We start from the raw sequence: 15,487 nt of genomic DNA, 5'->3' as shown, positions 1-15,487 counted from the left end.
GCAGACACGACAAGCAGGAAGGGATTTGTCACTATGTAGAGCAGTCAATAGCTGCAACACGTGCGACAGGAGACGACGGGAGAATGACTGTGATGAGTATAGGTAGGACAGACCACTTGACCTTGCGTCTGGCTCAATGTTAGCATCTCTGCCAGCAGCATCGTGTGGTGTGTCGAGGCACTCAACCTTCTGCATGAATAACATGCCAGTGTTGACTGATTTTCCGCAGTTAACCTGGAGCCTTTCATCAAAGTCCAGCCCTGGGAATGGGACAAAGTAGTCTTGGCCGACAGAGGTTCAACCGGTTCTTCTGTCTGGTCCGACATTTCGTAGTCAAAACACCCACACAGAGAGGTAGGTAGAAAAGGAGCGTGCTGAGGATTCATACACAGCGTACCCATGACTGACGGGTTTCCTGGTGGTATGGGAAGAAACTTGTTGATGTGAAGGAGAGAAATGCATGCCTGACATGGGACGGGAACGAGGGGCGGAAAATCCCAAACAGGAAATACACCGAAGATGCAGCGAGCAGCCCCATGTCTGGAATCCTGGGGAAGGTGGGAACACGCTTGACTGAACACGCAGCCAGTGGCAGCCTATGGGAAGCAAGTGTCAAGTGCCAAGTTGTCAATGTGCTAAGGCTTGTAAGAAAAGTTCCCACATTTTTGCCTCCAGAAAAACTCCGGCTAACTATGGGAGGTATAAGGAATTGTCGGTGCTCACCGCGTGTGCGATATTAGATCTCGACAAAAATAATCCACAACCCAGTAAGACAAACATCCCGCAGCTTATTGTCTCTCCTCTGCTTGGGCCTTCAAGCAGTGGCAGCCCACTGGTTCCTGAAGTTGTTGAGACCGGCCATCAGGCCAAAAAAGCCGACCAACCCCGTATTCATGCCTGGAAGGCCCTCGGGGTACAGGCTGTAGTGAAGAGCGACAGGCATCCAATATGCCGCAACCATGAACTCGTTCCACCACTTGCGATCGTAGTCTTCCCTCTCCTTGGCCGACTTGCTGCTCTGCTTTCCCTTTTCGATCTCAGCTTCGCGCCACAGGCGGAGGAAGTCGCTGGCTACTCCCACACACCATGCACGACAGCTCCATGCAACCCACTTGGCGACACCTCCTCGCTTTTCGATGAATGAGAGAGGCACGACGCCCTTGCCGGCCAGGTGGTATACGTTTTCCAGGGCTTGGAAACCGATGTATCCCCCACATTGTAGCAGCGCCACCCGCCGGAGGGCCGGGTCCATATCGGCCGCGGCTTTTTTGGACAAAAGCGTCTTCATCCAGATGTATAAGGGCAGCAATCCAATCAAGCGCAGCGATGTACGGGTATCAGACACAAGAGCTCCCAGCGGGGTGAGGAACGAGGTAGCGCCGGCCGGACCTACAGCGGCAGCAGGGAGCTTCGAAGGTGTGCGACCGATGAGGCGTGAGATGTATGCAATGATGGCAGCGCGGGAGGGAGCCTTGGTCTCGAGGTATGCGGCGAGATAGATGGCATAGTTGAGAGTGGACAGAGCGGCACCGAGGCCTGCGGTAGTCTTGACCAACCTGGATTCGGCGCATTAGCGGAAGTGCCCTTGCTTTCACCTTCTTGGAATGTTGCATACTTGCTGATGCGCAGAATGATCTCGTCTGCGTGGGAAATGGTACTTTTGACTTCCTTGGGCACCTTGTTCAATGCCGGGTGCTGCGAAGGCTTGATGGGTTCAACTTCGCCCTTAACCTCGACAGGGTCTTGGGGGACGACACTGGGGTCTGGGTTTGCCGCCTCGCTACTCGACATGTTTGCAATCCAGATGGAAGGACTCTGACCAGAAGGGGGAAAAGGGGGGTCGCCGTCGGTATAAAACGATGATGGTGCAAGAGGTGCTTGCTCAACCCAAGTAATCAATTGCGTGCGGCCCGAGATCTTACGGCCGGGTCTATCGTCAGAGTCAGATTATGGCAGGAAATAAACCACACGCAGCAGTCGAGGTGATGGAGAACTGATTGAAGTAATCATGATATATTATTATTGTTATTTGTTGTTTCCCCATCCAAGTTCCAAGTTTCTCCTCCCTCGTCAAAGTCGGTATCCGGTTCCCTTTCAGCCGAGGCTTGGGGACGGGTTGCTTTCGGCTAGACTCAGGAGCCAGCAACTGGCAGCTTGACAGTCACGTGTCGCCAAGCACAGTACCCCCTCGCCCGTACTCCCCGTGGGTACTCTGTTCGTCGTACCGGCAGTGCACGTGACCCTCCTCGCAGCCGCCGCTATCTCGTACACAAGTGCGCTGGAATCCGTGAAAAACGTCATTACTCAGCCTCTCACAGCCTCGCCCTAATCAACCTCCAAGACTGCGCCCTCAGTCACTCAAGCTCTCACCACCCGCCAGGCAACCTCATTTCTTCTGCAGACAGGGAAAACTTTTTCTTCCTGGGCCCTGCCCTATATCTTCTCTGCCCGAGACTCTCTCGTTACCGTCCTCTTCCTCGTTCGATGCCAATCGTCATTTCTGAACGTCAAACAACCATCACCATGACATGTGGTGACATCTTCTTGGCTTTGATAGCCGTCCTCTTCCCCCCGATCGCAGGTATGTTTGCCACCCACACGTTTCAATCATGGTGGTCATTTGCTGATATTGCTGCTCATGGTAGTGTGGATCAAGTCCGGCATCTGCTCCGTTGACTCCCTGCTCAATATCCTCCTCTGCATGCTCGGCTACCTTCCTGGTCTGCTACACGCATGGTACATCATCGCCCGCAACCCCGAGCGAGACTACGACTATGAAGTTATCCCCGACTCCGAGCGCGGAGGTCGGGGTGGTCGAGTCACATACTACTACATCCGCCATGAAACCGTGCCGCGGCAAGATTATGGTACTCAACCTCAGTCGCACGATCGACCTGCCCCTCCACCCCCGGCTGGCCAGGGGAGCAACAGACCGGCTCCACCTCCGCCTTCAGGTTCCTCAGCCCATGGAGTTGAGCCAGCTGGACCAAGTGTGGGTGCCGGAAGCGATGAGCCTGGAGCGCCGCCCAGCTATTCGGAAGTCGTAAAGGGCGATCACAAGATCCAGAGTCAAGATTAAGCATCCCCCCACCAGACTAGACGATCTGGCAGTGGAGACTATTATACCATTGTCCGCAGGGAGGATGACGTTCTTATCGTGTTTCTGTGGAAGAAGGCGCATGGGGTTAAGAGGTCTGAAGGAGGAGTAAGAGGAGAATTCCCGACAGTGGGAAAGGGGGGAGGGCTCTTGTACCGGGTACCTCGTACGGTAGGGGGATTTAATGAACTAATGGTGTATTGTTAGCTCATGCGAGCTTGATCCTTGATCTTCTAAACTAACGACGGGGAAGGATTGGCTTGATCTTGTCGTCCTACTTTGCCCATGATTTTTCTGTTAAAACAATATCAGGAGGCTGAACTTTGTCCACTTTTCATGGCCATCCCTGGGCTATTTTGAGCTTGCTCTACCCTCGTGTTTACCACACGCTCTGAGTCGATCCCTGCTCGGGCCAAATGGCGTTAAACAGTCGCCCCTGAGGAGGCCGGCATTGCATATTGAGCAAAGCCCCAGTCTGTTCCAACTCGAATGGTCGCAGATAACGGATTCCACGTCAACCACCTAGCGATGGTGGAGTGTGATGACTGGCGAGAGAAGGGGAAAACATCATATCGTTGATCGTTGGGTTGGGTTGTTTCTTCGTGTTGTAGACCGTAGGACCTAACCCGAGATCCTCCGAGCAATTGGTAAGGGTTGTGTCGGCATTGAAGAATTTTGCATGATCTCGCCTGATTGAAGGGACCCCCGCGCTGTGAGATTGTACTCCATCATTGATATGGGCATATTCGCTTCGTGCCGCTCAAGAGATGGTGCGGATGGGGATAGATAGTATATCCGCGCAAGGCGACCAGGGAGACGCCACGCTATTGGCGGTATAGAGAAGAGAGGAAAAACGAATCTATTCGAATCTTTCTTGCCTGGGATTGAGGCACTATATATCCTAAAATCTCTCTCTCTTCCTCTTTCTTCACCGTTCAGTCGGCATCCATAGTATATAATTATCCAAGCAGATAGGCCAAGGCAATAATCCAGTGGGTATCTTATGCCTAGACAGCTATGTATATACATATATGTCTCTTAGCTCCCTCGTATAAGACTACTCTACTCTACTCCCCCCAGTCGAGAGTCTGAAACTGGTTTGGCTGTGTCTCGTGCTTCCAGATCGAATCACATGGGCAGACGGCGTTGTAACGGCAAAGCAAAAGGAAGGTACAGAGTGACTGGATTCCGCGTCTTGTTTTGCATTAGAAGTAGAGGAAAAGACATATACAAATATTGTTCGCCTTCGTTTGAATGATGAAACGGCCGCTTCCTTGAAACAGAGTGCCTCGACTGTCTCAGCTGTTCGCCCGAGATTTCTCGCTACTAGAGTCTCCTAATCGTTGTCAAACTCTCCACACTGAACTTCCCAATTGACCCTACATACACATCACGCTGGCGGAATAATCGCTCCGCAAGGACCGTTGCCGGTTACAAATGTATACTCGTCAGCACCTTCAGTGATAACGGTGGCTTGCTGGGTCGCTTGTGAGCACACACCCCCCGGAAGATTGCCACCCAGGATACATGCTGCATCATTGACATTCCAGGCCCAAATGAGGATCTGGTCGGTGCTGAGAAGAGCCGCTACACAGCATTGGTATGCATCGACATCCGGCAGGGATTGGTAGGCGTTATATGCCCCGCCGTTGGGCAAAGGGATGATGTTAGCAATCCCTTGGCCATCATACTGGTCGGCGAAGTTGTTGGTCGCGCAGGCAGCGTAGACGGTCGTGGTTGTGGAGAAAGCCGTGTCTGTCTCAGTCGACGTGCTGGTCGTCACGTCGGTCTCGGTCGATGTTGACGTCGTTGTCGTGGTGCTAATGACGGTCGTTGTCGCGGCGCCTGGGGTCGATGTCACTGTCACTGTCGAAGTTACCGTGGTGGTGATCGGAGGGGGTGTTGGACCGGTGACTGTGGTGGTCGTCGTGGCCGTGCTTACTGAGCACCTGGGACTAGGCTGCCACATCTGGCATGTGACGCCCTGGGGGTTTCGCTGTTGGTTGGGAGAGATGCCTGGACCGTGCGGTGGAATCTGGGCGCCGCGCTCGACGTTGGATTTGGGTGCGAGGGCTTCGTGAACGAGGTCTCGCTTTTTCGAGACGGGGCTGCCTCCACCATTGCCTGAATAGGTAGAGCCCGGCAGGCTGGTCTGGACGGGGATAAATCCAACAGGAGCAGCGACCGTTGATGCGACGCTGGACGTTGTGGTTGTGGTTGTGGTTGTGGAGACTGTGCTGGTGGTGGTGGTGCTTTCAGTGTTGGTCACCGTCAATGTGGAAGTGGCCGTGTCTGTCACAGTAGAACCAATTGAAGTGGTCGTCGTGACAACGGTAGACGTAGACGTGCCTTGGGAAGGAGTCGAAGTCTTGGTGACAGTCACGGTCGCGGTCGATGTGCAGGGAGTATAGCGGGTTGTCCAACTGGTGGTTGTCCGCCAAAGTGCGGGAGTCGTGGCCACCTTGGTGTAGCATAAAGTGCTGGTTGACTGAGAGCCGGGTCCACGGTTAGGACCTGCTGGATAGCCAGGAGCGGCCCACGAAATGCCAGCAAAGCCGGCCACGGCGGCCAAACCGCGAATAATATGCATGATTGAAGAAGGTGAAGAGGAACGAGCGGAACGGAGGGATGCCTCCAAGAATGATTAAAGAGCGACTTGGTCGGGAGGGACGAAAGGTAGAAAGACGGCGAGCCACCAGAACTTGTACTATTTTCCAATACAGTGAACTACCCCTTGTCGCTTGTAGTGCACGCCATGGTTAAACTATCCTGGGAATGATGCCATCCACAACACCCGAAAGCTAGGTGTGCGGCGCGTATGGACAAATGAAGCAAGGCTTCTGCGAACGAATGTGGAAATTAGGGGGTGACAATACGAAAGATCAGCTCTATTCAGCCAGCGCCAGGTTCTAAGATGCGACCAGACCATATTGACCCAGAGCAGGACATGTTTCAGACGTGTGCAACTCGCATCATGATCTACCGGCGGTTGTCATGAATGCGCTTCATTTGTAATAGTGGGAAGAGACTGGGCAATTCGATCAAGTGGACTTCGAATTGACTTTTGTGGGGGAGAGTGCTTGTCACAAAGAAGCTCGGACCTGATAATTTCGCTTACCGCATCTGGTGGACTATTAAGCAACATCTCAGGGGGTAGTTAGACCTTTCTGTGCGTATTTTTTGTTTCATGACACTGAGACGCTATGTAGCGAGTCAGAGCTGAGGAGCGAGGAGAGTGCGAAAGAGGAAAGCGCAGCCTTTTCCAGGATATAGTGTCGGATCGGGGTGGGTCGCATGCGAGCTCCGAGTAGTTTTTACTCTTCCTTGTATGCCAGGTAAACTCACTGTCCGTAATGCGGCCTCTTGAGCATGGCGCAAAAACTGAAAGTTTCAATTCTTCCTGAGGGCACTCAGCGACTAGTTTATTACCGTTAAGACAAACAGATTTTTACTGAGGCCGCGTGCCTAGTGCCTAACCCTAAGTGCCCAGAGTGTCCTATTGATAGCAATAGTTAATGGCGATGGTTAATGGGCTGGGGTGTCCTAAATGTCCTGTTAATAGCGATGGTTGAGCGCGATCAGTCTTTTGTTGTTGTTGTTGTTGTTGTTGTTGTTTGTTGTGGTACAGCAATTAGACCTTTAGTGTCTATAACGTAATTGGTCAAGAGCTACCGCTATTACATGACTGTAACAGTAATTGACCAATCGAATTTGAAGAGTCTTCCGCACCAATCAAATCGGCGGCTTTTTTGACGAAGTTGCCTGCTAAATCTGTTTTCGCTACAAGCAGTAATACGGCCAACTCGTCACCATGTATTATCGACAAGTTCGGCAACGGTAGAAAATACCCCACTAGGGATGACGTTCAACACGCCTTTGTCGTGAGCAAGTCCCCAGCGCATACGACGCTCGAACGGCCGCTTTTCTACATCATCTTCATGAGCACAAGTCTCACATTCGTATGCTCACTTGGCGGAGTTGCCATCATACTGTCATCAGTGTGAGTGTCTCAAACGGTATACTCGCTTCCTGTCTGACGGGGGACTTGAGAAAAGGATGGTCCCCCAAGACAATAGGTCGAAACAAGAAAAAGCTGAAACCCACAAACTTGTCACCATTGAAAGCACGGTAGATACAGCAGCTCTACCAAGTGAGGCCGGCAGCTGCGTGAGCGATACACTCATTGGAGAACCAACAACACAGTCCTACCAAATATCAACAACGCATTACAGACCCTCTCTTGGGCCCTCCAATCGCGGCCTTGACTCGCCATTGTACTCTCACCTCGTCCACCTCAGTGACACTGGCAAGCTCATCTTCCTAGGCGCAAACTCCTGGGTGAGCTCCATTGAGCTCGGCGAATTTGACCGATCCATCGCAGCAAGCACGGCAAAAGCTCCAAGATCCTGCAGGACCACTTGCCGCCAATCCAGTACTCGAGGACTATTATCCAGTTGTACCTGACCCCGATCTTCTCGTCCTCCATGATCATAAAACGAGCCAGGCCTAGATGCCCGAGTCGGACTGAAGGGGCTCCTCGTCGGGATCGAGGTAGCCACACGGATCGGACGGGTCGTGGATGCGCGGGTTCCAGTCGTCCCACGTCTTACACATGTGGGCGAAGCGCTCCTCCCAGGGGTGCGGGAAGTGGATCTCCTTGCGGTTCTCCATGATCTGCACGGCCAGGCCGGACGAGGCGTGGAACGCGATGTGGCAGTGCATGATCCAGACGCCCGGGTTGTCGGCCCGGAAGGCGATGATCAGGTAGCCCTCGTCGGGGAGGAAGGCGACATCGCGGCGCGGCGGGTTGACCAGGGTCAGGTTGGCTTGGGACACATCGCACGCCGTCCTGTCGTCCGGCACGCATTGGTCCAGCACTGCGAAGTCGTGCCCGTGCAGGTGGATCGGGTGCTCTCCGGGCACGTAGACGCCGGGGACCTTGGGCACCGGGTGCGGCAGCAGCGGCGCCGAGGACTTCTTGCTCCCAGAGATGATGGTCAGCTGCACCCACTCTTCTGCCTTGGTGTCGTTGGTGTCGACCACGGCCAGCCAGCCCTTCTGGGTGAAGTTCTGGTCCAGGTTCCAGAGCGTCGGCCCGCTGAAGTTGAGCCACATCGGGTGGTTAGGCACGAGCTCGAATCTATTGACTGTCTTGTCGCATGGCCAGTACGGATAGCCCGTCATGCGCTGTATGGTGAGATAGAGCGGGTCCACCTCTGCTCTCGAGATCGTCAGCGTGCAATTCTTCATGCTAGAGACGGGATAGGGCCCGCTTGTATGATCTGCATCGTGGGCATTCCTTTCTCACCTTTTCGCGAAGTGCTGACCGTCCAAGGAACGATGGGAGTGATGTTCCTATAGTAAGTCTCGTCCGCACAGGTGGGTTTAAATGGATGTCTCAAAGTGCTAGGCAGCTCGTCACTCAGGGTGTATCGAACAATCCCGGTACGCTCATCGGGTTGGATACCATTCGGGTCGAAAGAACTGCAGTTCGTCGCGGGAGTGGTTCGGATCCAGTAGCTATGGTCGCTGGTGTACCTTTCCGGGTTTGCATCGACGATGATATTGTATCGTTGTCCTAGAGGCGGGTTGTGTCAGATTTATGGGAACAACTCAGTATGTTCAATTTCTTGAAGCTCACCTATCCCGACCACGATGTGGTCGGTATAATATGGCTCGATCGCAACAAAGTCGGTGGAAACAACCCAGAATTTATGGTCGTCGATGGAGAATACAAAAGTCGTGTCGGCGGCACCATTGATGAGCCTCATCAGGTATTTCACACCCTATTTCTGCATCAGAGTGACGTCGGTGACCACCAAAGGGGGGAAGCTGTACCTTCTGGAAGAAGACCTCATTGAATTTGGGCTTATGGGACGCCTCAACGGCAGGCGGCCAGTGACCTACAAAGTCTCACTTAGCCTGGCGATTCCCTCCCTGGGTTGTTGACTTACCGATGCCGTTTTGCAGGATATTGTCAACGAATATCTGTGTCCCCTTTTGTTGGATGGAAGCATCCCACTTCTGGTACACGCTGGACAGCCACCGACATTAGAGGCACAGCCGATGTACAATCGAAGAGAGTTGTATACGTGCCTTCGGTGGAGCCAGTCGCTCATAATGATGGGATATAACTGGTGGTCGTAATTTTTGGACACCGGCCCATAGACGGTCAGTGGCCCCAGAGCACCGGCGGCATACTAGCCAAGAACAGCTCAGTTTATGAACCGGAGAACCCAGGATGAGTGAGACGTGACAAACCTGCAAAGAATAGTGGCTGTGGTACCACGAAGTTCCGTACTGGGTGATGTTGAAGACGTATGTGAAGCTGGTACCAGGAGCGATGGGACACTGTGTGACTGCATTGACGCCGTCCATGTAGCCGGTATGCAACTGTCTGAAGCCATGCCAATGAATAGTGGTGCCATTTCCGGGATTTTCCTCCGTGTGGTTGCCCACCAACTTGTTGTGGATTGTGATATGCACTTGATCACCCCAGCAAGCTTGAATTCGAGGACCAGGAAAGCTGTTGTTGAATATCTGCACCGGTAGAGAGCCAAAGCCATCAGGGTTCCAAGTGGTTTCTTCCAGGTCCAGAGAGTAATGTCTCACAATACCCTTGGGGCCGTTGTTCTCGTAGTCAGTGTGGATATCAAACTTTTGGCCAGTCTTGATATTCTTGAGCCAACATTGCCTGTCCGTCTTGGTGTTGCAGGACACCCAGCCCTCCTCTTCTGGGTAGTGGGGATATTCACATCGGAAAGGTGCGTCTTCAAGGTCATCTGGTGGATTGAAGATCGGGTATCTTGTGGCCTCTGGCTGAACCGGTTGCACTGGGATCTGGAGATCTGGAGTGCTCTCAGGAGAATGAAGCTTGTTTGGCGAATTTGTCAGAAAATCGAAGAAGCACACGATCCCCGTCCACCACTTTTGTATCGGGGCCATATCGGTGGTGGGCTTTGGCGGAGTTGTTACTATCAAGCTCGATGGATGAGGGGCGAAATCTGGAAAAGAATGAAAGTCATATATGAACAAGCTCCCAGTCGAGGGGGAACAGAACCCCGCTCATTGCTCGATGATGTGAATGCTGGTCTGAAGCATTCCGAACTTGATGGCTTTTCTTCCTCTGTCAGCCTGGCGATCCATTCCAGTGAGCGGGTATTCCTCGATATTGTCACTTGGGGAGCCAGTCACGATCGGTGCTGAGACCTCGCCGAGCCAGGCCGACATCGTGGTCTCGGACATGATGATGCCAGACGTCCAACCGTTGCGCCCGCATTGAGGGAGAGAGGATGTTCAGCTCTGAGTCGGAGATAGCTTGCATAAAGGTCGTTGCGAACAGGGCGCCTCGACAACTGAAAGGGTGTGCTGCCCAGTCGAATTCGAAAGAGACAGCAGCTCATTGGAGGCCTAATTCGCGACAACTTTGGGCAAATGCATATACGAGACACAGAGTGACGGCCTTGCCACAAATTTGCACATGCAGGCGAGCTGAGAAGTCTCTGACATCTAATGAGTTTCCTCATTACCCCTTCCTTCCTAGTATGGAAAGCATCCTTGCCTCCACTTCAGCTTGACTTGGACAAAGGGGGAGAGCGAGACAGTGGCTGGCTGAGTTTAGAACCCTGGTTGTGTTCTGGGTGCCTCTCACGCCGGTTCAGCCTCTGCGGGGTTTCCTGCAAGTCAGTCCGGTGACGTCTGTTGGGTTCACTGCGAATAGACAGGCTTCCGAGCAAGGCAGTTCCTGCCAAGGGATATTGCCCAGATCATTTTGATGCTGTTGACTCCGGAAAGCTCGTTGAAGATCACCACCTCGAGCACGGGTCAGAAACAGGAATAGAGGGCACATCGGACGATGCCTTGACAGCCAATCATCGTGGATCTGCAAGCTGTCACTTTGAGAGGTGAAAGGTGAAAGCGGAAAGCATGTGCGGTCTTAGGTCTATAATCTGGTTGTGGACTTGACCATTCACCAGAACACATAGGGCTTCACGGAGGTTTGGGTGACGCAATGGGGACAATCGTTCAACATGATCTTCCGTCGATGTGACCAATCTCCCCAAATGTAGGAGATCGTGTGATATTGATAGTGTCCGTACAAGGGCACATTGTGGACTGAGATATTCAGGACCTCTCCCTCATTCATCGCCTGTGGGAGCTTAAGGAGACGAAACATGTTCTTTTGGAGGTCGAGGGGCTCCCATTTATAGATAGAATGGGGTGTTTGGTGGGGCCCCGCCCGCTCGATATACGCAGTAGGTGTAGACTGGACCGGAGTCGCTTTTTGTGTTTCGACGAGAGAAATCACTCCCTGCACCATCTTCTCCCCTCCACATGCCCCCGAGCCTGGCTCTATCGCAAGCTGCAAGAGCGCCAGACCGGACAGATCGACACTCAAGGTGTATATGGCGGTGTATATAAAGTCTCCTCAAAGCCACAGCCTTGTTATGACGGGCCTACCCGCAATATAAACGATATACTCGTTATTGTGGCTGTAATTGCTGCAGCGTAAATAAGCGTAACGGGTATGGTAAATGGGAAAAGTGACTTCTGGCTGAGTCGATGGATGAAGCTAGTATGTAGCCTAACGCCATCGCCAGCTCTTTCGATGATTCTCGCGAGGATGTGATGGTTTCGCATCTCAATGTTACCTTCTCATCGACGTACGTTATGACCAGGCTCGAGCTAATACAATTGTACGGAGTACACATATCTAGCACCTGCGCCTTTTAGTTTTGGTCGAACGCCGTGGCTAATCCACGTACTTCCATGCTGTAGGGTGGCATGTCGAATTTCCGAACATTATATCGTCAGTCGTGGCACCTGAAGAACCTCGTCATCATAGCAACCTGATCAACATCAATCTCTCAGAATAGGCCCAAGGATTGCAGGGCAACTTCACCAGCCCCCAGCACCTCTTGGCTAGAACTCCCACTCAATCAGCATTCCATCAGGGCCTCTCATCTCCCCTGGCCTTTCAGCTCCATCCTCTCCCTCATAGTCTGCATCTGCATCCTTCTTCTTTTTACTTTCCTTTTCCTTCCTTACCACATTCTTTGGCGGCGGCCTTGCTCTGTCCACCTTCCTGAGGAGGCTTGGAATGTTTTGCCTGCGAGACAGACCAATTCGGTAAATCACTTTCCTCCCCGAACTCGTAAGACTCGGCGGGTTGATGGGGGAGTGCTTTGTTGGACCTTTTTCTGCAGACGAGGGTGGTGCAGCAGGCTTTGACTTTGCGGGTGTGGTGATTGACTGATTTCTTTTGCCTCCGCCAGATGAGGCGCCGTTCTCCTCCGACTGCGCATGCTTCTCATCCTCTGGCTCGGGAGATGTGATCGGTGAGACAGTGGGCGCCTGTCTCGAGGCTTTCTCGGCCAGATCCTTGTCTGCGCCGTTGAGTATATTCTTGGACTTCTCGGCTAGCGGTGAACGACTTTTTGGACATGATACTTGCTCTTCTTCCACTTCTTCATTAGTATTGTGATCCTGTTGCTGTGGTCCTGTTTCCTTTGGCTTCCTGCCGCGCTTCTTAGGCTCCACTACATGGTCCTTAACCTCGGACCGATTGGGAATCTCGATCGTGATATTGGTGCTCTTAGCACTTTTGACCTCCTCGCTCTCCTGTCTGTATTCATACTCTTGCTTGCCCTTGGGTGCATCGGGATCTTTCTTCAACGCCTTCAAGTCAGGCGGTAGGTCTAACTTGACCGGTGCCGGTTTCGAGTCCATCCAGACGACGTCTTCTTCACCATCACTTAACATTGGGTCGGCCTTTTTGAGCAGGGCCGCAGCTGAGGTTTTCGCACGCTTGACTTTGCTCTTTCTCCCTTCCTTTGAGCTTGATTTTGCCGCAGGTATGACAGGGGTTTCTTGATCTAAATTGTCGTTGCTATTGTCCTTTGCTGGAGTGCAGTGTTCATCATCGGCTCCCCGTGGAATAAGAAGACCCTCATCTTGGTCAACAAACTTCTTTGATCGCGTGCGACTAGGACGGGGCTTGTAAGCTTCTCTGGGTAGTCCAATCAACACTTCATCACTAGGATTGAGGTCGCTTGTTGGCTGTTTGACGGGCGAGGATTCAGTGGTCTGTTGCTCTGTCTCGTCTTCCACAATAATTTTAGAGCGAGAGCGGCTAGGGCGTGGATTGTACGCTTCTTTGGGCAGCCCAATCATAACTTCGTCGCTCAAATTCAAATCGCCCATTGGGTGCTCTACAATTGTCAATTCCGCAGCATCCCCTCCAGCTTCCTCTTCATCGATTTGTGTCGATTTCCTTCTCTTCCGCTTCTTGCTGGGAGCGTTTGTCGCAGATATTTGAGATGCTTGAGATTCCGACTCCACTGTTCCTCGTCGAGCTCTGGTAGGGTTCGCCAGAACTGAGAAATCTACATTGTTTAGATCCTCATCGAGACTAGGGGCAGGAGACTTGGAGGGAAGTCTCGAATTTTTCGCTTTACGGCCTCGTTTTTTGGGCCCTGAGGCTTTTTCCATGGACAGTGTCACATTTTCCGCCCCGTTGGCTGGATCAGGCATATCGTTCGGGATCTCAGGTACATGGAAGCGATCGTCTCCGTCGGCATAGGATGCAGCTCCGTCCTTGCGCGTGTGAGCAGCATCAATGGCCAGAGGTCTTGGTGGTGAGGACTGTGATAGGACATGCAGCGATTGGTCTTGACATGGCTCGTGAGCAGAGACCATATGATAATATCCGCCACTGTCAGTCGATTTGGCCCCGTCAACCTCGGTCAAATCCGTGACGTATCCAGGATTCGCTTGACTGGGTTCTTCCACGAAGGAGACTTGACTTAATGGTCCAAATGGATTTGTATTGACATCCAGCCCGTGACCCGAGCCCCGGAAGTCTATGTTAATTGATTGGTATTTTCCCATCGAGGCTATTGAGGTGGTCATGCAGTGAGTCGAGTCAGCCAAGGATCGGTCGAGGAGCGGAAACACCCCGGTTTGCTTGCTTGTGTCGGTCGAGACTGGCATGCTCAGATGAGCAGGGATAGTACGTGTGTCCGTCACTATCTGATCTGCTGCGCCATGATCCTGATCGATAGATTTTGAATCCCTGGGCTCGAGAGCGCATTCGGGGGATGGTGCAAACAAATTGTCATCTTGGCTAGTTCGAGGTCTGGATGCTGCACCATACGTTTTTGACCTCTTTACTTTCGGGTTCTCAGTCGGTTTATGGTGCTGTAACTCGCCGAGACTATCTTGCAAAGCACTATGGGCTCTCTTCTTGGTTCCCATTCCCGGCAAGATATCTCCCACGAGTGTGGTGGTTTGTAAGTCGGCTGTTCTGGAGACGGTAATGTCCGTAGAGCCATCCAGCTGATTGAAGTCACTTAGATAGTGCGGAATGGAGGATGAGAGCTTTTGAGTTGGATCCAGATATTCATCAAGATCGATGACGGGAAGTGAAACCAGACTTGGGAGGGGGTTTTCTTTTCCAGGCTCGTGAACGGCGGGTCTCTTAACAGGCGAGTCGAAATCGGACTCGGCGTCCGAATCTGCTATCTCAAAAGGCATTGCCACAATACGACCATTCTGGTCTCCATGGAATGTTTGCTACGAAACAACAAGTGGTTCGTGGGTTGCGTGACGTTGTCAGTGCTCGCAGCGCGCACTTCCGCGAGCGCGTCAAGCTGCACAAGACGCGCGTGAGCACGTGATATCGCTCCACCCGCTCGCTCATCCACTCTGTGGCAACTTCTTCTAATGTGCGAGATGGCGAGTTTCGGAGAGATTTTGCTAGCGCTATGGCCTGTCCGCATATAGTATTCTCGGTGAGATCAACAACTATAATTCGAGATGCAGCGGAAGGCGAGGCGCGAAAACGCTGGTCGGCTTTGCCCTAGGCTCGAAATCTCAGCCTTGCGATGAAAGTATCCACGGTATGTAAGAGTTCATGGCTGTGCAGGACTACAGCTCGACCTTGCAAAACTAAAGCTACAAAAGATGGTCTTATTTAACCTCTTGAACGAAAGCTGCTGGAGGCCCCGGTCTGTTAGGCAGAGTAGACAGCCCAAGCGAGAACTTCGAACTCTCGAAACCGACCATAGAAGTCCTTCAATGGGAGGAACGAGGTCTCTGATCATTGGAATAACTCCTATCGGTCTAACAGCCCAGGCGATAACCACACTGGAAGCACTCGTAGTCGGATTCTTATTGATCTTTACCGATGAGACAAGACCAAAGTCCAAACTATCAATAAGTAGTCGGTACCGGAAACCAACACGGACGGGAAGTGCCGACACTTCCACACGAATTTCTTCCCAAGACAAACAGGACCTACTACTAGAAAATGTGCCGGCAACCGTCAGGGCGATGGGGATAAGCGGGGTGAGAGCTGGTGACCTCTAGAATCCAAATGCTGCCTCTAGC

General features: G+C 52.4%; 5 protein-coding genes across 5 annotated transcripts; 1 reads left to right on the top strand and 4 right to left on the bottom strand.

Moving 5' to 3' along the window:
* Positions 1-814: 814 nt before the first annotated feature.
* Positions 815-1,791, bottom strand: AYL99_00887 (hypothetical protein; the record flags this gene model as incomplete). The annotated part of the gene is made up of 2 exons (XM_018832403.1): positions 815-1,556; positions 1,616-1,791. 2 exons carry the CDS (start codon positions 1,789-1,791, stop codon positions 815-817), a joined length of 918 nt encoding a protein of 305 aa, XP_018698282.1.
* A 732-nt stretch (positions 1,792-2,523) lies between these two features.
* Positions 2,524-3,079, top strand: AYL99_00886 (hypothetical protein; the record flags this gene model as incomplete). Its single annotated transcript, XM_018832402.1, has 2 exons — positions 2,524-2,581; positions 2,646-3,079. The coding sequence occupies 2 exons, from the start codon at positions 2,524-2,526 to the stop codon at positions 3,077-3,079; spliced, it is 492 nt and encodes a 163-aa protein (XP_018698281.1).
* A 1,408-nt stretch (positions 3,080-4,487) lies between these two features.
* AYL99_00885 (hypothetical protein) lies at positions 4,488-5,687 on the bottom strand (the record flags this gene model as incomplete). Its single annotated transcript, XM_018832401.1, has 1 exon — positions 4,488-5,687. The coding sequence occupies one exon, from the start codon at positions 5,685-5,687 to the stop codon at positions 4,488-4,490; it is 1,200 nt and encodes a 399-aa protein (XP_018698280.1).
* Positions 5,688-7,603: 1,916 nt separating this feature from the next.
* On the bottom strand, positions 7,604-10,042 carry AYL99_00884 (hypothetical protein; the record flags this gene model as incomplete). The annotated part of the gene is made up of 7 exons (XM_018832400.1): positions 7,604-8,313; positions 8,406-8,675; positions 8,739-8,883; positions 8,936-9,000; positions 9,052-9,131; positions 9,170-9,297; positions 9,359-10,042. The coding sequence occupies 7 exons, from the start codon at positions 10,040-10,042 to the stop codon at positions 7,604-7,606; spliced, it is 2,082 nt and encodes a 693-aa protein (XP_018698279.1).
* A 1,977-nt stretch (positions 10,043-12,019) lies between these two features.
* On the bottom strand, positions 12,020-14,632 carry AYL99_00883 (hypothetical protein; the record flags this gene model as incomplete). Its single annotated transcript, XM_018832399.1, has 1 exon — positions 12,020-14,632. The coding sequence occupies one exon, from the start codon at positions 14,630-14,632 to the stop codon at positions 12,020-12,022; it is 2,613 nt and encodes an 870-aa protein (XP_018698278.1).
* Between the last annotated feature and the right edge of the window lie 855 nt (positions 14,633-15,487).

The sequence above is a fragment of the Fonsecaea erecta genome (genome assembly GCF_001651985.1).
Source record: "Fonsecaea erecta strain CBS 125763 chromosome Unknown Scaff1, whole genome shotgun sequence".
Classification (NCBI taxonomy): domain Eukaryota; kingdom Fungi; phylum Ascomycota; class Eurotiomycetes; order Chaetothyriales; family Herpotrichiellaceae; genus Fonsecaea; species Fonsecaea erecta.
This window is presented reverse-complemented; position numbering and strand designations above follow the sequence as displayed.